This window comes from Typha latifolia, chromosome 10 (genome assembly GCF_019914945.1).
Source record: "Typha latifolia isolate L0001 chromosome 10, TyphaL0001v2, whole genome shotgun sequence".
Taxonomy (NCBI): Eukaryota; Viridiplantae; Streptophyta; class Magnoliopsida; order Poales; family Typhaceae; genus Typha; species Typha latifolia.
This window is the reverse complement of record NC_133095.1, coordinates 8823265-8846923: the sequence shown is the minus strand read 5'-3', so window position 1 is coordinate 8846923 and position 23659 is coordinate 8823265. Positions and strand designations below refer to the sequence as shown.

The 23659-nt window shown below is 34.9% G+C and overlaps 1 protein-coding gene across 3 annotated transcripts; it reads left to right on the top strand.

The window, feature by feature from the left end:
* Positions 1 to 7: 7 nt before the first annotated feature.
* Positions 8 to 20461, top strand: LOC140796774 (protein trichome birefringence-like 13). 3 transcript variants are annotated; one of them, XM_073149885.1, is made up of 7 exons: positions 8 to 438; positions 552 to 729; positions 1746 to 1842; positions 5866 to 5885; positions 16625 to 16745; positions 17516 to 17650; positions 19878 to 20461. In XM_073149885.1, exons 1-7 carry the CDS (start codon positions 63 to 65, stop codon positions 20130 to 20132), a joined length of 1182 nt encoding a protein of 393 aa, XP_073005986.1. In that variant the 5' UTR covers positions 8 to 62; the 3' UTR covers positions 20133 to 20461. The 3 variants fall into 3 exon arrangements, with proteins under 3 accessions (XP_073005986.1, XP_073005987.1, XP_073005985.1); XM_073149886.1 differs by lacking the exon at positions 5866 to 5885 and having other exon boundaries at positions 552 to 725; XM_073149884.1 differs by lacking the exon at positions 5866 to 5885 and having other exon boundaries at positions 9 to 438; positions 1746 to 1886.
* Positions 20462 to 23659: the final 3198 nt, after the last annotated feature.

Sequence of the window (23659 nt, the reverse complement as noted above, 5' to 3'; positions counted from 1 at the left end):
AGTTTGAGCTCAATTCCATTTCCCTAAATTAATTTAGGAACAGTTGGAGTTACCCACCGTCCATGGCAGTAGGAGGCACCTCACGGAGGCGCTTCCCCTCCACTATCTCGCCCTTGTTTCCTCTTCTCTGCCTCGCTCTTCTCTGTCTCGTCTTCTCCATCTCACGAACCTCCTCCCCTCCGACTGTTAACCCCAGCAGCCGGTTCGCGGCTCCGAGCTCGTGCGACTACTCTGATGGCACCTGGATCCGGGACCCGAATCCCGTCATCCCCCGGTACGATCACACCTGCAAGGAGATCTTCAAGGGTTGGAACTGCATCGCTGGCAACAAATCGAACGGTGAGGATCTCGTCCGGTGGCGGTGGAAGCCCTCCCGTTGTCACCTCCCTCGGCTTGATCCCATTCTCTTCCTTCAACGCTATAAGAACACCAATATTGGTAATTCTTTTTTTCTGCCGTAAAAGATTGCATTTTTCTAATGAAAGTATTCCAGTCTGATTAGTGTTGTTTTCATTTTGATGGAAAATTTGTAAATTTGATGTTTGCTGTAGGATTTGTGGGTGATTCGCTGAACAGGAATATGTTTGTGTCCCTGGTTTGCATGCTGAGAGGAGCAAGTGGTGATGTGAAGAAGTGGCGCCCGGTGGGAGCGGACCGGGGGTTCACCTTTCTGCGCTACAACCTCACGGTGGCATACCATCGGACCAACCTCTTGGTACGCTATGGTAGGTAAGAAGTGAGATTGGAAATAGTTTATTAGTTTCTAACAAAATCTTTTTCCTTGAACTAACATGGAGAAGCTTGTTAGATTCACCAAATGTTATGCTGAATGATCTGCATTCTGAGTTATGCATACTTTGCTTCATACTTTGCTTACTTTTTCTTTGAAATTCATCTTCACTATAAACTTTTGACTAACATATGTTTTCAAAGTTGAAATGGTTAAAGAGCTGAAGGAAGACTTTTTGGGATGGGATCTTTCTTTGCATAACCTTACTGATTTGTTGTGGAGAAGCGAGTTTAAGATGATCTAATTTGTGAATCAACTTGCTGCCTTCTACTTATGGTTGTGAAACATCAACTACTACTAGTAACCGTTTGATACAATCAGTTTTAGGAATATTCACTTTATAGTTCTTTTCTTCACATATATGTATATACCCTTGGCTAAAATGCTCTTGTCATATGCTATTCTTTTTAGGTCATTATAGTTTTAACTATTAATGAAAGAAATAATCTCAAAGAGAAGGTCATTTTAGTTGGTATAATGTTAGAATTTAAGGAGGGCATATATACTGGCATATTAATGTCAAATAATGGTAGGTGGTCTTTTGGCAACCATATTTTTGCAAAGGGAGAGCCAATTTGCAATCAGATCAGCTTAAAGTTTTCTTAGTAAACAGATTAGGTAGGCAGCCATTAGCAATTCAAAAAGTCATTTTTTTATTTTTTAGTCATGTTGAGTTAATTACATCCTATTTAAACATATATAATATCAAAATAATAAGTGCTGCCTTCTTTTCGTCTCTTTAAAAAGGGTAAACTGATCTCTTGAATTTATTCTGTCATGCTTTTCCTTTAAGTTGTTAGTTACTGCAGTTGAGTCTGTGTAAGTAAGGTTATGCTTGCATGACTTCAGTCCATCTGCAGGAGCCTCATCCTGCTATGGAAGTATGGCCTATAACCAGACTTCATTTCCTTTATTAGTTTAATGTAGTTTTAAGCTATATTGCTTATATTTGTAGGTGGTCAGCAAGTCCTAATGGAGGCTCCTTGGAATCCCTTGGATACAAGCAAGGTTATAGAGTGGATGTTGATATTCCTGAACATACATGGGCTGAGGTGCCTAGCTTTCATCACATTCTTATATTTAATACAGGACATTGGTAATCATCTTATCTTTGTGGATCTATTATCTTCAACTCTTGTTCATACTACTGCTTTATTTTTTTACATGCATCTCAGATTGTTCTGTAAACCTTGTCCCAGCATTGTTTGAAAGATAACAATAGTTGAAACATGTTTATTAGTGAATGCTACCCTATTTCACTATGGGGCTAACAATGTGATCGTTAAGTTATTTTATAATCTCCCAAGATTTTAATCGTTGCTATTAATTATTGGAACATCTCATGGTGCTTATTGTTATTATTTTATTAACATTTTGATATCAAATTTTCTCTGGTACAAGGTCCGTTGGAAATTTGTGATGAAGCAAACATGTATGCGCATGCGCCTGATCTTTAATAATGACAGTCCAGTTTAATGAAGCTTGAATTGATTGATGAGTTAGATTGTTTAACTATTATTTTGTTTGCAATTCTATTGATCATGAAGCTATGAGCCTCTGTTCATGGTCCCTTTACCTTAGTAATCCTATTTTAACCAATTAGTGATATACAAGACTTAACTGCTAATTTAGTTTCCGTTCCTATAGTTTTCATTATTTTGATACTCTTATGTCAAGCTAGAATTTCTAGACAAAAATAGATGGTGCGGACATCCCCCTCACATTAGGCTAATATTATGATTATTCAAATCAAGGATGGTCGTGCCGACCGGCACGTGGCAGGAGGGGTGCTGCACGGCCCCCCTCCTAATAGCTTCGCCATGACCTCGTTGTCGAGCTCGCTGTCGCCGTCGCCACTGGCCTTCGCTGTTGCCGCTCGCCGACGCCGTCACCGCTCCCGGTCGCCGCTCGCCCGAGCTCGCGTCGGGTGCCCTCGCTGAGGGAGGGGAAGAAAGAGATTGAGAGAGAGAGAGAGAGAGAGAGAGAGAGAGAGGGGTTTATCGATTAAAAACTTAAGTTGCGGATCACCCGACGCGAGCTCGGGCGAGCGGCGACGGCAACGGCAACGGCTAAGGTGGTACATTTTTCTCTCTTTTTCTTACGGCACGGACAACAAGTGTCGCGGCACGTGCCGTGCCAGCCGGTGGTCGGCACGGCTGTGCCATAGGCACATCCATCGTTGATTCAAATAAAGCAACTAATCTAATTGGAAGTTGATGTCACATCACGAACCAAAACCAATATTGACAATCAAATCCGAACACAATAAATCTCAAACTTTCCAATTTTGTCAATTTTTTACTTTTCAAATATAATCAAAAGTACTTTAAATCAAATAGAAACATATTAGACGCTGATTAGAGATGTCAAAATCAATCAAAGCATCTTGAGATTAAATATTTTCCTATTATGCATGATATTAAATATTAAATTAAAAAAAGATCCTATCATACACTAATATGCAAACATAGGTCGACATATGAGCACCCTAAGTCAAACAAACCTATAACATATGCATGAAGATAATTTAGATTTGCAACGATCGTTTTCACACTTATAAGTAAAGAAACCTTTTCTTGAATTTTTTAAAAAACATGCTTCATGTAAAATATATTTTTTTCAAAAGAATTTTCTTTTTCTACTTCTTTTCTTCACTTTGTAAAGCCACAATGAATCAATATTTTCTTTAATGCTCATGTCAAAGTGGCTTTCACTCTTATCCTTCAAGGTACCCATTTCCAATGCAATTTTAATAATTTTCTCTATCATGCAATTACAGCAAGGTATTGGTCAATCTAGTATGATTAAATATTAACATTATGCAACCTACTAAAAATTTGAGGATAATTTGAATGAATGTTAAACTTACCATGCATGCTCTCCAAGTCAAGTGCTTTTAAACGGGTATGCAAAATCAACCTATGAGAATAATATATAAATTATTCAATGAAAGTATAATGATCAAATATGAAAGTAATCAATGTGACCCAAAAAAGTAAGTTTCCATAAAAATCTTTATGGTATTTTTAATTTTTCAGATTATTTTTGTATTTTGTGAAAATAAGAAATTGAAAAGAAACACATCAATAAGGAAACTAACCTAAAAGAAGATAACCAGTAAAACAAAAAGATCTTGATAAAGGGATATGTCAATGAAAGTCAATAAAATACGATAAAATCCACAAAATCTGATCAAGTCATGAAAAGATATGCACTAAAAAATTTCATGAAAAGACAATGAAGGGCCAAAAAGTAATGACATGAAAATCTGCCCAAAATCCAAAGCTATGAATTAAAAATATTCAATCAACTCCCCCTAACTAATGCACCTTATGGGATTATTCATATGCGCAAACCCCTAGCGAAGTTTGAAACTCGAACCTTTGGACATCTAGAGGCGTGGTAAATAAATCCACCAATTGTAATTCAATAGAGATGTCGTCCAAAGAAATTGCGTTCTCTTCCATCAATACCTGTCGTGTAGACAGCGTCTGCCTCGGCCTTTGCAAGAAAAAACTAGCCCATGGGCCCATATTTTGGGCCCTTTGCCGAGGCCCCCAAAATGTAACGCCTCACAAACCTTTTGAAGCCCCTGAGTAGGAGGTGGAACCATTCTGCATGCTCAGCGGGCATACCATATGTCGTGCGTCCCATCATCAATGGTCGTCTATCATAATCTGTGGAAATATTGTTGATCTGATCAGTTGGACTAGAAGACACATCATCTATAATAACATTAGAAGATTCCATAACAGTATAATTATGAGAATTAAAAACACGATATGCACTGCTTGTTGTTGAGTATCTGAGGAAAATTCCTTCGTGGCTCTTTGAATCAAACTTCCCCAAATTTTCATGATTTCTTAGAATGTAGTGTTTGTTGCCAAATACTCTAAAGTATTTCAAATTTGGTTTTCTTCCCCTCCAGATTTCATATGGCGTTTCCTTTGATCCGGGCCTCAGATATGCAGGATTAATTACATGAATAGTAGTGTTAACTATTTCAGCCGAAAACCGTAATCCTTTTGGCATATAGCATAAGCATGACTCATGCCATCTCCTGTATAACCCAATTCTTCCTTTCTATGATGCCATTTTGCTAAGGAGTCTTTGGTGCTGAAATTCATGTTTGATCCCTAGAGAATTGTGAAAGTTTGTATTTTTGACATTCTTGAAAACTCGTCCATGATCGGATTTGATCCTGACAATCTTGGTGCTCTATTCATTTTGTATCTACAAACAAATAGTTTTAAAAACTTCCAATGCATCGGATTTTTCACGTAAGAAAGTAACCTAAGAGTAATGAGAATAGTCATCTACCATAAAAAATATGTAACGTTTACCTCCAAGGTTTTCAGTTATAGTCGGACCCATCAAATCCATGTGCAATAATTCAAGAGGTCGAGTGGTACCTACCATTTAATTTTTCTTGTGTTAAATTTTTACTTGTTTCCCAAGTTGACATGGTCCACAAATTGTTTTCTCAATAATTTTCAGTTTTTGAAATTCCACGGATGATCTCATGTTTGACTAGTTTGCCTAAGTTTCACATGTTAACATGTACAAGTCGTTGATACCATAGTTCAATTTCATCAAGAACAGTAGAATGACACCTTATCCGAAAGGAAATAAACCATAACAATTATTTGTAGTGCGACTACCTTGAAAAATAGATTTACCTTTTGTATCTAAGATGATGCATTTTTCTTTAGAAAAGTGAACGACATGATGAGTTTCACAAATTTGACTGATATTGGGAAGATTTTCTTTTAGCCTATTATGGTGCCTTTTTCTAATTTAGGGAAAGCAGGAGATATTATGGTGCCTTTTTCTAACCACCTTAGATGAATTACCATCTTTGAAAGTGACAATCCCACCATTGTAGCTCAATTTTGGAAAACGAAGTTTTATCTTCTGACATATCCCTAGAACACTCACTATCTAGATACCACGTCTTTGTTCAAGGCATTGAAGATAGTGTGAAAATTTAAATCTGATTTGCTTACCCAAATGACGTTACCTGTTTTGACTCCTTTCCGACCTTGATGGGATTTGTATACTTGTGGAGGTAGCAGACGCAGTTGGAATCCGAGAGGTACTTTGAAAACTTTCCTTCTTACCTATTTTATATGCTGATTTTGAATGATCCCTAGTAGAACTCAGATGATTCTGAAACATGTCTCTCACAAAACATATTAGTGGATAACAATGCGGTTTTTAGTTTGCTTATCTTTTTATCTAATGACATCAAGAGACCTTTATGAGTATGCAAACTAGAAGAGAACAATAAAGCAAGATATTCAAAACTTTGAGTATCATCATCAATCAATGAAACACTTTCACTGATAAAGCTAGTAATCTAGGAAAACACAGTGATGAATACGTGAGAGAAAACCCCAAAATTTCATATCTTTAAAATGATCACTCTTAAAAAGAGAAATCCACTTTGATAATTGATACCATTTGAAATTTTGGGGGAGCAAGTTCTTGTGTATTTACATCATTTGCATGCATACTAATTGTCGTTGAGGAATTACTTAGGTTTAGGAAAATTGAATGAGAACCAAACTCTTATAACCAAAACCAAGGAGGAGATAAAAGTTTGAATACTATAACTCTAAAAATCAAATTCAAGTGGGAACGTGAAGTCCAAGTAAGAGAAGGAAAAGAAAAGCACGACAAACACACCACCATGATTTTTTTAATGTGAAAAAACCGCTTGCTTAGAGAGGAAAAAACCATGGATTTGATTAACATTTCAGATCAATCTATTTCATCCTCAAAGCGTAGATATAATTTACTTACGATTACTCTCACTGTACTTTGGATGGTCTGATGGATTGAAATCCTTCTCTTGCTCGAACTTTCATGCATCGATGAATTACTTGGTGAACTGGAAGATGGATTTTCCTAATTTTTAACTGAAATTTGAAAATTCGTTTAGAGGATGAAATTATGTCAAATTAGTAGCCAATGAAGTGTAGAACACATAGTATACCTTTTTGCAATTTAATCTCATACAACTTACTCTAATTTTGAGCAAGTTACAAATAAAAGTAAAAATATAATGATTCAATATTTTCATATACACTAGAAACAATTCCCAACACCTCCTGGGCACACTTATTATCACATATTTCAATGATTGGTCCTGAGCATGGATAGAAACCATGGATCCCAAAATCGGTTGATCTTGAGTCCGATCAACCATAACCGATCTCGATTCGGACTCGAGACCAGTCTAGTGACTGATTTCGGTCTAGAACTTGCCAGTTTCGGCCATATCGACCAAAATAGAAATTAAATTTTTTAAGATTCAGTTCGAATCTAAAATACATCTAACTTATAATTTATGTCCTTAGCTGCATTCTTTTTAGATTTTCAAATTTTTACTCTCTATTCTCACACAGTCCTCTCACCACTCATTTACTGAACTTATTTGGTGGCTGATCCGGTGAGTCTTGCGGGGCTACTCCACACTTTGGTGGACTTGGGTAGTATTTTTTTTCTTATTTCTCTTATCTCTTTCTCTCACCCATTCTTTAACTTCTTTTTTCTTACTAGTACAAAACAATAGTGAAGATATCTCTCTCTTCACCAATGTTTTAAAAGGCCGTCTCGGAAGGTGGTCGACAAGGCACGTGACTAGGCGGGTCTAGCATTTTTTATAAAAAAATAAAAAAAATTATATATTATATATTATTATTTTTTAATACTAATATAGTATATATAGAATTTGTAATGATGCATTACAGCAAAATATCAAATAACGTAATCACAATTCACAATCGACAACTATAACAAGTTCACAAGAATCACAACCAAATATTCAAAACAAATAACATGATAAAAGATTCAAAATTATTAAATTCATAACAAGTTCAAAAGAATCACAACCAAATATCAAAAACAAATAACATGATCAAAGATTCAAAATTATCAAATTCATAACAGGTTCACAATCATAGGTCCATAACAACAATAAAAGTCTTCTTCTAGACTTATAGTTTTTTTCATAATCTTATGGTGGAGCTTCATTTGTCAATAAATCATTATCTGAATCATCATCAAGTTCTAGCTCAACATCATCACCGTTTTCTGTTTTCTCATCCTACTGGATCAATTGCTCATTTAGAGAAATGGAAGGAGTGCTACTAGTTGTAGCTTGAGCAACTCTAGTGCTCCTCTTTAATGTTAAAAATTATTCTGCACCCAATGCTTTTGTTACTATCTCCCAAGTTAACCCTCCACTTGGAAGACCTCTTGCTCTTGAGGATTAATATTCAACTAATCAATTGTATTATTTCTCCCTTTTGAAGCCACAGGATCCCTCTTTTTTGCCATCTTTCGATCTTTCATTCTTGCATTAAATTGTACATAAGTTAGATTATTCAACCTTTTTATTTTCAATCTATTTCTCTTCTTTAAATGAATCTGAAAGCAAAGACCAAATTAATGAGTCATATGTTAGCATTTGGAATGGAAACTTTAATCAATACAATAATACATTACCCATTCAAATGAGCTCCAATTTCTTTTACATCCTAACGAGCGACATGTCAAATTAAGAATTTTAATTGCCATGTTCTTTAGGTAAGGGCCACTAGCATCCATATGCACTCCACCAATGAGCTAATAACTATAAAAATTAGAAAGTAACTTAGTAATGCTAACATACTTAAGACTAAAAGATGCTTTATTATATATGTTAAAATGTTAAATATACCTAGTTGAATTCATCATTATTAACTTCTCTTTCTAATCTTACTGGTAATCTCTTAAAATTTTCAATAACATCCTTATATGCTTTCCATCTCTATATTTGTAATGTGCACATGAATAGACAGATCTAGGTAGAAGTATTCAACACAACTAAGAACATCATCTATTATCTTTAAATCATTCTCCATTTCATTATAATCTCTATAAAAGTAGTACAAGTTAAGTAATATGTAGTAGCATAGAGATGCATCTCAAGCTTTTCATTTATGTAGTGATCAATTGCATCGAGGAAATACTTGAAAGAAGTTTTATTATGATTGAAAATATTCTTAACTTCTTTCTTAGCATTTTTCAACTGATTATATAATTCCATTGGTGGCTTTCGTTCGTTATCAATAACTTGAAGCAACTTCACTAAGGGAGTGAAAAGTTTAACTACTAATAACACATTGCCTCCAAAATTGATTATTGAGAATAGTAGAGTAAGCTCTCTTTCCTTTTACAGTTTTTAACTATGAGATAGTTCTCTTTTTATCCCCTAAACTATCACTCATTTTCACAAATGACCTTTTGAACTTTTTTGATATATAATGATTTCCTGAATTATTAATATCTCACTTGATCCCTTCACTTAGGAGGTCATTATGTACAAAAAAAAGTTCAGGGGGTCATTATGTACCAAGAAAAAGTTCAAGATTTGACTATTTGCATGTTAAATATTTATCAGAAGTAAACATAAGCATTAATTTTTCTTTTTTTCCCCAAAAGACGCAATGTAATAAAAGAAGTGGTTAATTTTGTAACCTGGGTCTCATGATTTCCTTTTTTTTGTGTGAATTGACACATCATACTTGATATCTTATGGTGCCCATAAATGAATACCGTGACTCCCCTCCCACGTTCAATTGCACCTTCAATCCTTTTATTTTTGGATAATTCTAACATTAAATTTATACAATGGGCGTCACAGGATGCCTATTATATGTGAGGATTTTTATCTTCTAGCAATCGTGCAGCTGCTAAATTAGCAGCAATATTATCAGTTACAACTTGAAGAGTGTTCTTCTCTCCCACTTTCTTGATACCATCAAGAACAATATTATGGATGTATTCATCTGTATGAGTCTTTAGGGCAATCAACAAAACGTAGAAAGCTAAACCCAACTCACAACTAACACATAAATTCATAATGCTTCTTTCTTTCTAATCTGTCCAAGTGTCGATCAAAATTGAGCACTCATTTTTTTTTTCATGCAACTCTATTATTCTCCAAATTATCATTTGTTTTAGCCTCCTGCATCTTTAGAAGCGTCTCACACAATTCATGCATAGATATTGTATTATATCCTAGGCCATACTGACCAACTAATTCCATCAATATATAAAATGTTTTAGGATTAATGACATTAAAAGCAAGGTTCCCAGTATCGGGATCGGGATCGGTATCGGCCGTCCAGAAAAACGATACGTATCTGTTGTATCGGCTGTTCGTATCGGGTCGAACTATTTTTTAATTATATAAAATTCTAAATATTATTTAAAAATGCAGAAAAATGCAGAATAATTTAGAAAAAATGATAAAAAATAAGAAAACAAAAATTACTCACATATGAAGTCTAAAAACTTAAAAGAATGTATTAACTTACTCAAAATTTAAAACTTTGTTGAATACCGAGCTGGTTCTCGTAAATTTCTATAGTCTTCATCATCATAATCATCATAAGTTTGTAAATATTGATGTCTGGGACCTGATGCTCCAAAAAGTGATTCCATTATACTCATCATATTGTATGGATCTTGTTGTGTGACTTGCGTTTGAGGAGGATAATAACCAGTATTTAGATCTTGTGTCTGAGAATACTGAGGATACTGAGGATAATAACTAGCATATGGATCTTGTGATGGCTTCAAACAATAAATACTCAATATACCATAATCATAGGAACCAAAATGCATCTCATGACGACGTCGCTGATATGTATATATATCCTCAGTTTCTTTATTTTCACTCTTTATGCCTCCTTGACTTTCCTCAACAAATGTCGATGGAACGATCTCACCACCATATGTATCATCAGGACTATGACTAGTACTAGTAGGTATACTATCTCTCGCTGTTGAATGACTCGTACCAGCCTCTGCCCTCGTCGTGGTCTCTCCCAATATTTCATCTAACCATAGGTTATCTCTGTCATTTAATAACCTGTCCTCTATTTCTCTGATCTATGGAGTCAAGAGGTCTTCTTCATCAAAAATATGATTTAAATTAATCGTTGTTCATTTTCTTGCTTTTCTTCTTAAATTTCTCTCCCTCAATCTCATATTATAATGACAAAAAACTAATTTCTCCAATCTTTCCATTATTAATTGGTTGCATATTTTTGTGTGGATTAAGGAGAAAGTAGTCTAATTTTTTTTACACTGTGATGAAGACACAGTTTGACTTAAAATCTTCTTTGCTATTGGCGTCAAATTTGGTGCCTCCTCCCATCCATAAATAGACCACCATTCAGCTGGAGTGTTATGAGATATAGTTGCAGCAATTTTAGCAGTATTGAATTGTTAGTCTATATCTCTTCATCTGGAAATCGAAATATATTATTAGCTTATTGATTATATTAAAAGTTAAAACTTGAAACAAATAATAATAAAATTATTTAATTGAATCATAACTCATTTCTTTATCGCAAAGGATTTGTTTATGAATATCGGGCTAAAGCTTGCTGATTACCTTTCTAACCCCCAACAAGACTTCACTATCATTATTGACATTTCTAGAGAATTGAAATCTTGGATTAAGAAAATACCCTATAGAAATTTAAAATTTGTAAGCATTCAAATTTTTAAATATTCATAAATAAAAGTAAATTAAAACTTAAAACTTAAAAGCATGCTTACCAGCAGCGCGTATATCTCTATGTAGTTGTTTGTTCCATCTAGAATCAATTATCTTCCACCACTTTCTATAACTTTCGCCCACATTTTTTTATTGATTCTTTAGCTATGTCCATTGCCTCATATAAGAAACTCATCTCAGACTTGTCATCACTGTCTACAAGTTTTAATACTTTGACAAGAGGCTCAAATACTGCGGTGACAATTATAATATTATCCCAAAATGTATTTCCAAGAGCTATATTTTTTAAAGTTTCACCTAAAGATTTATCTTTATGTTTCATATTCTTAATTTTCATAGACCACTCCTGTGATGTAAACATCCTTGTAGTGCATGATGCTCTCCAAAGCTAAAAAGTGAGTGGCAAATCTAGTGACGCCGGGTCTGATGATCTCCCTATCACCAGTCATCTGCCTGAGTAAATTAAGAACCCAACTATGGTTATATATAAAATTTGTTAACCTCTGCCCTTCACATATGACCATGTCAATTTTAGGCTCTTTTACAATATCCTCTAACATTAGATCAATACAATGTGCAGCACATGGTGTCCAATATAAATGAGGTCTTTTAATCAGCAGTAAATTTCCAGTAGCTTTATAATTTGCCCCATTATCAGTAACCACATGGACTAGTCTTTTTTCACCGATTTCTTATACCACCTCATCCATCAACTGACAAATATAATCTGCATTTTTGAAATGAGCAGTAGCATCCACAGACTTCAAAAATATTATCCCATGCTAGAGTATACTAAGAAATTAATTATATTTCTTCTGTTTTGTGTACTCCACCCATCAAATATTAGTGCACAACCAAATTCATCCCAATACCGTTTAAATGTCTCAATATAAGTATGAAGTTCATCTACCTTTGAGTCAAGATAGTTAGTAGCAATATCATTTGAACTATGAGGGGGAACACCAGGCTCTACTGATTGTATAGCATCCACCATAGTGTGATAGTAAGGGCTATTAGCTAAATTGAAAGGAATATGGTTGTAGAAGAAAAATTTAGAGATAGCTCTACCAATGTGTTTCTTTACATTTTTAATTCCTTTGAGAGTTGTCTTGATTGAAGTCTGTGTACGACCCCTTTTTTCTGAAGATATGTATCCATTGGTCCAATATTTTCAGACTCTGCTGTAACATCAAAAGTCCTATGGGTAGAACTGCTGCCCCCATATTCTCTCTCTCCTCGTATATTAACTGATCTAGATCTCTGAATGTTACCACCAGTGCTTCTTCTCATCTCTTCCTCTTCTCTATGTATATTTTTACTCTCTTTCATTGCTCTCCTCATCTGTCTCTCCTCCTCATCCTCCTCACTTTGCTCACTGCTATCATCATCAATGTGTATAAGATTATGCATCAATTCTTCACGAATCATTGACTCTCTTTGTTGTGCAGGTTATTTATCGTTCTTTTTGCCAATTAAATGAGCCAACATCTGCTTTCTAACTTCCAAAGATACTTGAGTGCAAGCTGCTACATTTCCTTGTCTTCCAGCTAAATGTTCTTTCAAATGGCTGACACCACTACTCATTTCCTTTCCATACCAGTTGCATTTAATGCGTCTTTTATTTTGCCTAATAGTGCTGCAATGTTGCCACCCAATGTCGGTATCATATGACTTCTCTTTTGGAGCCATTGATATTTTAGCTCTGCAACTAAAAAGCATAAACAAAAATCAAAATAAAATATAAAATAATTTAAAATTTATGAGGCATAACTGCATAAGCAAGCACAGTCTGTGTGCCGTTGCCGCCGCTTCTCGCCGCGAGAGAAGTCTTTCTTTGCAGCAGCGAGCAACAGATCTTTGCTCCGCTCGCTTTGCCGCAGAGCATTGCCGCTCGTCGCCGCTGCGCAGTATTCTTCTTGCCGAGCCTTCTTCGCTGCAGCCACACAAGAAGAAGAGGCAACAACAATGTTCTTTGTGAGCCGCAGTGCGCAGCAGCACTTGTTGCAAGTTGTGCTGCTGCAAGTACAGCTGCTGTACAATGGGAAAAAAAAAACTGAAAAAAAAACTTACCCAAGGTCGCCGGAGATCGAGGTCGTCGGAGAACGTCGCCGGAGGTCGAGGTCATCGGAGAGACGGAGATCTACTCACTACTCAACCACCGGTGAGAAAGAGAGTAAGAGATTCGTGAGAAAGAGAGAAAGAAAGAAAAGAGAGAAAGAAAGAAAAGAGAGAAAGAGAGGAAAAGAGAGAAAGAAAGAAAGAGAGGCAGGTGGGGGGTGGGGACATCACAGGTCGGATCCGGGTCGGATCCGACCCATTCCCACCCGTTTTGGCCGAAACGGCCGAAACTAGTCAATCGGGATCAGCCGAAACTGGGAACCTTGATTAAAAGAGATGCTACATTTGTAAACCTAGTGAGCTAAGTAGTTGTTCACTTTATCTCTTTCTTCGTTTGCAAAGGAATCTTTTATGTCACTTGTACCATCTTTCCCCGCTCTCTAATTGCAACTTCTGGATCAATAGAGGTGAATTTATCTATAGAACTTCTAAATTTTTAAATCTTCACTCTCTAAATATGTTTGCTTCTACCCTTAATTCTGCTGCATTTCTTGATTTCTCTTTCTTTTTGTTTTGATTCTCTTCTAGATGATCCTTGATTTTTTTTTGCCCCATTACTAGCTTTTGGATAAGGCATAACATCACCAATAATATGAGCAATATACTTGTGCATCTACTAATTCTTTTCTTAGTGACTTTCCTACAGAATCTACATTTCACTGTGTTGGCATCATTTTTATTAGGAAGGTATTCGTATTTTCACCTTGGATTTTTAGAGCCAATAGACACAAAATATTCAGATGATGTAGACCTAGCCACAGATGCTATTTGAGAGGAATTAGTGGCTATATCTGATTATTTGTACTTTGTATATAAAATTGAGTCTATTTGGCAATTCACAAACTAATTAGCAAGTAATTGATTAATTCACGAACTAACTAGCATATGCATATCAAATTAACAGGGAAAGAAGAACAGTATCTACATTTCAGAATTAAAGAAACAAGATTCAAGACAATGAAAGAATTAGTGAATTACATATAACATTAATTAATTTCTCTAGCAAACTAACTAGCAATTGATTTTTCTAGCATAACAAGTTAACAACTTAACACTAATTACTAATTATAAAACTAATACAACAAATTTGTCAGGACAGTCCGAGACTCCGAGTGTCCGACAGTGAAAGAATTCAAAGAAATCTACATTTTTAATTACTAATTAGAAAATTGACACTGTTCTTCTCTAGCAATTAGCAAATTTATTAGATCAATAATTATTATTCATTAATCAATTACCACTAAGAAATCAGGAAATTGTGAAAGAAAACTAAAGAAGCAGAGAAGCAAAGCATGCTTCCCTGCTTCTTTGGTTAATTAATCAAACCCTTTCACTGCTACAGTAATTAAGTGTTAATTACTGTAGCAGTGAAGAAACTAGAGAGTATAGAAAGCCGACAGTGAAAAGGAGAAAGAAGAAAAAAAAGAAAAATACCTTGATGGTCTTTCAATTTTGGCGGCTAAACTGGGAGGTGGTTGCCGAGAGTAAAAAGGGAAGAAAGAGAATAAAGAGAAGAAGAAAAAGAGGCATCTCGCTTGCCACTACCAGCTGGTTATATTTGCTTGTCACTGTCGATTTTCGCCGCCACTCGGAGATGATCAAGAGAGGTAGACAATCGAGGGAGGTCGAGGGAGGGAGGCAATCGAAAGGGTAAGTTTTTAGGGCTCAGATCTAGAATGAGGAGAGAAAAATGATTGTGTTAGTTTGTTTAGATGGTTAACAGGTTAACAAATAGTGAATATCCGACCCGATGTCCAAATCCATTATTATGGGGGATTGATCTACAAAAACTTTTAACGGGCCACTTGGCCTGCTACGTGACTTGGTGGTCCGCTAAGTTTGCCTAGGCAGCCTGGCCACCATTCTTGTTGACGGGGCGGTCGACGTGCTTCCCTGCCAAGGCGGCCGCTTTTTGTAACATTGCTCTTAATTATTGTTTTGTAGTACTAATTTACAAGTATAAAAATTTGTCAAATTTAAGTAAAAATTTATCATAGTTTTTGAGTAAGTTTTTTTTTTTAGTTTTTAGACTTCATATATAACTAATTTTTATTTTCTTATTTTTTTGTTATATTTTCCAAATTTTTAGAAATTTGCCTGTATTTTTAAATAATATTTAGAATTTTATGTAATTAAAAATAGTACGATCCGATACAAGCAGCCGAGATGACCAATACAGTAGACACGCCAATACGGTTTTGTTTTTTTCTAACGGTCGATCTCAATACCAAGTTTTGAAACCTTGATAGAGACAGCCTGTGTTAGTTAGCTTGATAGCTAACATAAAACTTTTGTCAAGAAAATATGAAGGGGACACTAGTACAATTCAGACGATTGAAGGATCTCCACTTTAATATAATAGATGATTTGTATATAGATATAAATATCTATATCAGTTGCATTATGTTTTCATGAGCCTTGTTGGACTTGACTTAAACATATGCAACCAACAAATATTCTAGTTAGGCTTTAATCATGCATATGCAAATGAAGCTGAGGTCTGACACTAGTGCTCTGTCGGTAGAAGGCAAATGTAGAATGAAAAACATGAAATAATAGATGACAACATTTGATGTGTGCTACAATAATGATTCTTGATTTTCTTACATCATTTTCAACAAAATAGGACAAAAAACTTCATTGTGACAGGCCACTTGAGTAAAAAAGTTGTAGGTCAAGATGAATTGCCTTCATAGGACCACTAAAGTAGTTCTTTACTTGGCTGCAAGTTAAAACCAAAATGGATTTCTAGGATACTTAGCTAAGGTCTTTCGTGGTTTCTATTAAAGATTATCCTTTTGGTTTAGGTTGGATAGGATTCTATGTTTCATCAATTTAAGTGTGTAACCAGTTGCTGCTGTGATACTTTATAGATTGAAATATGGCTAAGGTATCGATTGTTGGCAAGTATCATGATGGAGAATTATTCTAGGATGCTAAGTAACAAAGTTCTCTGAGTGACTTTACTTGTTTCTGGTTTCTGTTATCCAATAAATTCTAATAGTTTATTTTCAAACCATACCTGTATTTTCTAGATTCTTCTGTTTCTGCTGTCTTTATGTGTTATTCCATTAGAAGGTTATACCTAGATGTATATTTCATATCCACTTTTTATCTTTCCCTGTTTGATAAATCAGGTGGTGGGCCCCTTCAAAATTCGATCCAGTCCAGTCGCCAATGCTTTTCTTTGAAAAGGGCATGCCGGTGATACCTCCATTACCCCCAGAACGTGGCATGGATTTGTCTTTAAAGCACATGGTATGGTTGCAAGTTTTTTTCAGATTCAATAATCGAATGATTGTTGATCCATTATTTGCCTGCTAATGAGTTTATGTGGAGTAAAACCTGAGAAATTTAACTTTAACGTAGTAATTTTCTTACATGTGTAACTTCTCTTTGAAGAACTAGTGTTCTAAATTGTAAATGCTAACTATATGCTTGATTCATTTAGACATGTATTAGATCTTTGGATTTTTAGAAGTAATATTTAAATTGTTTAGTGTGATCTCTAGGTGAAATTCTGATCAAATTTATTTATATATACAATATTTATGTGAAATGCTTCTATTTCCTGAAAAATGGAGTTCGTCCTACCTATGACATATTCATGAAGTATGCAGCCTTCTTCTAATAAACGTAGCTAGGGTAACAAAATTTGGGAGAGGCCCAAAAGCTTCTTTTATGGCCAGCTAGTTGATAGAACAAACAAAGGGTAGAGCTAAAGCCTCTAATCTGCTTTGCATAGTTGAGCAATAATATTACATTTATTCATAAAGGGTAATTGTATCACTGGTGACTGATGTTCAATTGATATGACTTAACAAACTTTGAAAGTGTTGTGTTACAAAAGATGGTGTCATGTCACATTAAAATGTCTTAACACTTGGAAATAAACTCAAATAGCACTTCCAAAATGTTCATAGAGGTGCCATTCCCAAAAAAGAGTTATGATATATATATATATATATGCATATATGTATATATCTTCTTCCTTTAAAAGATTCTTCTGAAGAGATATTTTTTAACAGATATTATACATGGACAAAATGATCAACACTAACACAATCAAGTTCTTCCGTACACAATCACCTCGGCATTTTGAAGGTGGTGATTGGAACGAAGGCGGTTCTTGCCGACGTATACAACCTTTGTTACCTGATCAGGTTTCCTTTTTCTTCTTTCTATATCTTAGGCTCTGAATGTACTGTTATTATATCTATCTGAAACCACTGAACATGTTTTGGTTTGTAACTGTATTTTTCTTTTTTCCTTTTTTTTGTGTGCTGTGTTGCTACTTGAGCTTTCATAGAGTAATTGACTAATTTCTGTTCAATTTCATGGTATATTTCTTTACTGTTATTATTGATGTAGTTGATCAATAGCCAAATAGCAATGAAACCTTGGTATGAACTTTTACTTTTTAGCCAATTTGAAGGTGAGCTTTCTCAAGATATCCAGAACTGTACTTGAAATATTTACCTCATATGGTTCCTTATTCAATTTATTCCAAAGTGACTGGATCCTTTCCTTCCTTCCAAAATCACTTTGAAGTAACCAATAACTAGATGCCTATTGCATGGTATTTCACAGATGAATCAATTTGAAAGGCCTAAAATCAGGGATTTGGTAAATAGGTAATGCTGATTTGTTACCTAATCAAAGAGCTATTGCTGTACTGATCAGAAGAAAACAGAAAAGACCATTGTAGCTACCAGGTGGTGAAATCAATTTGGAATTTATTGATATTATCCAAAGGAGGCACTGTCTGTAATACTATTTGTATTTGGTACTGATACTGACACCTTTATAATTCTTTGAAGAATCAGTCTCACTAGTATAAGTAACAATTCTTGATCATCAACTTGAATGTTCTGGGGGAAAAGAGCAAACATTGATCAACCAAGACACATCAGTATTAAGAAAATCACAACTTGAAAATTCAATGTTTTATTATGATATGAAATAAATAAAGCAATGCATTCTAACATCATTAATAGTTTAAGGCGAGGATAGTAAACTTCTGGTCTTGTCATTAAGTACAGAATTGATTAGACTAATAGACTAGTCCTGGTTGCCTTGTTGGTAGATCAGTTTTCATTGGTTGATCCTAAGTAGAATAACATTAATGAACTAGTAATATACAAGTAAATCCTTTCTATATTCATGGTCAGCTTACCAAACAGGTTTCAAATATGAAGACCAATAAACTAATAGTTGCAAGGGTCTTAGCGTTAAGGCAGTATTACTTTGACCTCTTTAGCACTCTCTCATAGAATTCTTGTGTCCACTAATATGAGATGCATTTAAACCTCCGAAGGCAATGATGAGTGTTTCCGATCTTTGAACAAGACTAAAATTGTGATTAGTCTATCTTTTCTCAGATATAGTAGAATACTATCAGGTGTTTTTGAAGCGCTATGTTGGCACTTCCTCCTGCCAGTAAACAAATCAATGCTCCTTTATGGATATCCCAAGGTTTCGCATGCTTTCATGTTCTCTGGCTATGTTTTCCTTGACTAATCTTTGGTCACTTGTCTTGAACCAGATGTTGGTGGCTAGATTTTGTTTCTTTACGGGATCTGACTGAAATAGCAGAATGCTATATGTGATCCCATAACTATATGATATATTCAGACTCAGACCTAGCTAGCCGTCAGAGGGTAATAAGGGTATGCTTAATTGCGGCAATAAACTACCAAATAGAGCCCAATTAGAGCTTTGCTGAGGTAGGATGAGCTTAAATTTCTTATTAATCTGGGCCATTTAATGTTTCATTCTTAAATGATTCATGCTTCGAAACAGAACTTTGGTTTTGACTTTTGATGATGCTCAGAAATCAGCTAGATATTAGCAATCATGGTGCCAACCTTGAGGTAGAAGAGGTGACTACCAAATATCCAACCCAGTAAGCCACTCTAGTTCTATTGCAATGCTGACTGTGCTGTGCAGCTGCTGCCTGTGGCATGTCCACTTGGTCCCTTCTATGAGCTATTCTTGATTAGGCCCTTGACTGTGGGATTCTGTGTGTTTTATTGGGGTTCTCCTCATGAACTCACATGATGTGTTAAGCTCTTTCTGTTTATTTATCTAGTATCTGGTTGCTTATAAATTTTGTATTGATGTTTTTATTTCATTGCTAAAGCTAAGAACTTTATCGCATCTTTGTTCTTGGACTGATCGATGTTTTCCAATGTGAGTACATGAACAGTAATTCAGCTTTCTTATATTATATTTAACCTGCTAATTTCACTTGTTTTTAATTACTAATTAGTCCTAGTTCCATTTCATTGTCAGCATAACCTTTTTAAATCAATGCGGGAATGGTTTCCTGCTTCTATTTGCATATTCCAGAGCTTTAAGGTTAAATTTTTTACATGCAACATTATTTAGGTAAACAAACTTTTTGCTTTGGAGAATAAGGGGACAAACATGGAGGCACGCTCAGTGAACCAGCATTTGTTCAAGGCCCTCAATGGATCAAGCTTCCATGTACTGGACATCACCCACATGAGTGAGTTCAGAGCTGATGCTCATCCTTCAGTCACAGGTGGGAAAAAACACGAGGATTGCATGCATTGGTGCTTGCCTGGAATAACAGATACATGGAACGATCTACTAGTGGCAAATCTTGAGAAATTACTGTAGTTGCATTTTGGTTCACTCTGGTTCCAGTTAATTTGGTTCTTCGCAACTTCTCGAAAAGTCTACTTGCTAACTCGCCAAGATGCTCAGTAAGTTGCCTCATTATTCAATCTCTCTTTGGTGTCACTAACTGATCCGGTGCTTGCAGCAAATATCTGGTACTACTACCTGGTATGTATAGTGAATTTTGTTGAGTATAGGATTATCGGAGCTAACTCCAAGATTAATTGTTCTTTTGTAAATTTGAGCGCTTTGAGATTGGAGGGGTAAATGTTATTCTTTTCAACATTGTAACTACGGAATGATGGTTAACTGGAATTTTCAGGCCTCTATACTGACTTGTTCCCTAAGTTGCCCACAAGTCATACTACTGACAAGCAATAGCAAAATCAATCCGCCAGGGAATGAATCTTTTTAATGGGCATCCGTAGCAGATCAAGCTTTTTGTGATTCAAAAGGTATTGAGATGTTCATCTCGGGTATAGTGATTTATTCCTTTCCTTTCTTTTTAATGTCCATATTTAGGTGCCACTTGAATTCTCTCGACCTGCCGTAATTCTACTTCTATATGAAAAGCTATTATATTATTATTTGATAGTTGTTGGATGTTAAGATTACTGTTTCAAGGTAACAGAAGGAATTGTTTATGAATATTTGTGATGTTTTATCCAGAACGAGACCCAGAGAGGCAGGTAGATACATATTATTACTTTTTCTTAATAAACCTAGAGATATACACATTTTAGATGATGCCCAATGCTGCTAGGTATAAATATATTCATCAAACAGTGCTTGTTCAGAATATACTCTAGGAAGTGACATGTTTTAAGGTTAATTACGTCTTGAACTATAGCTCATTTTCACATAGAAATCTTCTTATTTATTTTTTATGATATTTTATTCTCAATTGTATTTTCTTATTTGATAGAAAATATTAAATGATCATCTTATCCTCAATTTTCTTTATTTCTTCCCTCTAAAATGAGGGTAAAATGATTCCTACCAGGCTTAAAATTGATCATATGATATCTTTTAGCAGAAAATTAGGTTTTGTTTTCTTTTACCTGTATACCCTTCAAATTTTTTTATTTTCTTGTATGCCCTTTAAACTTTATATATATATATATATATATATATAACATATGTTATTTGCAGAGTACTTTTGAAGCTAAATTTGAATAATTTAATGGAAAAAAGACAAAAGTATCTTTAACTAAGAAAAAATTATATAAAGTAGAGTAATGATAGTTTTGTTTTTATATGTCTAAATTATTTAAATTATAGTTAGTCAACTTCGAGGGGTATTCATACAAAAAATAAGAGTTTTAAAGGATATATATACAAATATCGAATGTTTTGTAGGATATATATGTAAATATTAAATTTAGAGGAGCAAACAAGCAAATATGAGATTTTTGAAGGGTATGCATGCAAAAAAAAAAATATCAGAAAATTTTAATGAATAACTAATGAAAGAGAAAATTTGTAGATTTTACATAATTAAGAGGTCAATATTAGTCACAAGGAATAAATACCTCAGAGCATCTAATTTTAATTATCCCTATCTTCTTAACGAACTTATTTAGTCCATAGATATAATGTTCAGAGCAAACCATTGGAGAAGAAGTGGAAATTTACATTCAAATTCCATATCAATAGTATGAGGGACTGCAATTTTCTTGTATCAGCTCACTGTCTTTCATATTAGTCCTTAAGTCATCACGTGCGCAGCACGTGAGTTAGTTAGGGTCCAAGTTCAGTCAGTTAAGCAGAGAGTATGGATGAGGTGAGTTTTTGACCAAAATATTACTACATAAAAAATATTTTCTAAAATACAACATTATTCAAACTATTTTTCAAACTAGTACTATAGTGAAATAGCTATATCAGACAGCGATTTTTAGTCATTTCATTTATATAAATCTTTTAAGAGAAATCTATTTTTTCTATATAAATTGCTTTTAGAGAAAGCAATTTTTTTTTTATATAAATAGAAACAATGGTGAAATTTTTTTTTAATGTCTACGACAACAATTTTTCTAACAGTTTTCCAGTGTATTGGAAACAACTAAAAATTGTTGTCTTAGCCAGCGATTTTACTATAGTACTAGTTTGAAAATTAATTTAAACAGTGATCTAGTTTGGTAAATATTTTATATTATAGTAATATTTTGGTCAAAAACTCGATATGAGGTTATGTTATAAAGCGAACGATCCTTTCTTTCTAGTTACCACCATCTTCTGTAATATAGAAGCCCTCTCTTCTCAGCTTGAGGAAGAGGAAAATCCAAAATCTAAGGTTAATGATTCTCGTTAGTGGATCATAGGAAGCAATTAGAGTAGGGATTTGAATATTTTTGATCTCAGATCATTACATCTGGTATCAGAGCAGTCAATGGTCCTTTGTGGCCGGCTTGAGGAGGAATTAGAGCACCAATGGCGGAAACTACCTGTTTGGCAACATTAGTAGAGCTGTCATGGAAGAATGAGCAGTGAATCCAAGATCTGGCCGAGTAGCTTCAATCCCATTCGAAATGAATGAAGTTGTCCATGGATCACCTCCATGCTCAGATATGCTCTCATATTGAAGTCTTTTTTAAAAAGTTAATGAGATGTAGACGAAAGGAAATGAGATAGATAATGGTGAAACTTGGGGAGTCCACCCTTACACTATACACAACCACATGCCAGTTGAGAAGAACTATCTGAACCTAGGGATATTGGTGGACCTGGTAGTGCTTTGAAAATTCCTAAGGTCAAGCTACCTCACTTCTCGGGCGACAATCCGAGAGTGTGGTGTAGGAGTTGCAAGAGATTTTTTTGTATTCACAGCTATTCCCGAGGAACAAAAGGTCCTCTACGCATCCATGTTTTTGGATGGCAAGGCTGAGTTTTGGCTTCGGAATTACCAACAAGGACAACACAAGCTGATAGATTTGAGTAGGACTTGTGTTTGCTATTTGATGACTAGGGATATGATAAACAATAGACCACTGTCACAACTTATCAAGAGAGATTTTAGGAGCTAAATTTTTAATACTTATTAAGATTAGATTTTTCACTGAAGAATACTTTATTTAGAGCTTCATTAGTGGTCTGAGAGATTATATTCAATCAATGGTTCACATGTTCCATCCGAAGACTTTTCGCCAAGCTGTGTTCATTGCTAAGATGCAAGAATATGTCATGGATTCGAGTAATTGAATGAAGAAAGTACCAAGTATAATTCCACCTTCCTATCCCAAATCTTTATTAGCTACTTATCACTCTCCTACAGTCATTAGCCTCTATTACTACTAGCGATAATTCTAGTTCTGCTTCAATTGGTCGAGCACTTACTACTATATTCTTCAATCTCCCTATTGTTAACCGACAGCAAGCAGCAATTCTTTCAAAGCCTAGCTCTAGAAGGGATAAGGGTCTTTGTTATAATTGTGATGAAGTCTATAGGAAAGAGCATAGATGCGTACAACAGTAATTGTATATGATTTACTTGGAATCTGACATACAAGAGCATGAAGAGGAGAAAC

What these genes read in the sequence shown, in the direction of transcription:
- LOC140796774 (XM_073149884.1), top strand. Translation starts at nt 63, where the DNA reads ATGGCAGTAGGAGGCACCTCACGGAGGCGCTTCCCCTCCACTATCTCG. An exon ending in ATATTTAATACAGGACATTG is followed by an intron (nt 1,887 to 16,624) that starts GTAATCATCTTA and finishes TTGATAAATCAG; the next exon opens with GTGGTGGGCCCCTTCAAAAT. An exon ending in ATTTGTCTTTAAAGCACATG is followed by an intron (nt 16,746 to 17,515) that starts GTATGGTTGCAA and finishes ATTTTTTAACAG; the next exon opens with ATATTATACATGGACAAAAT.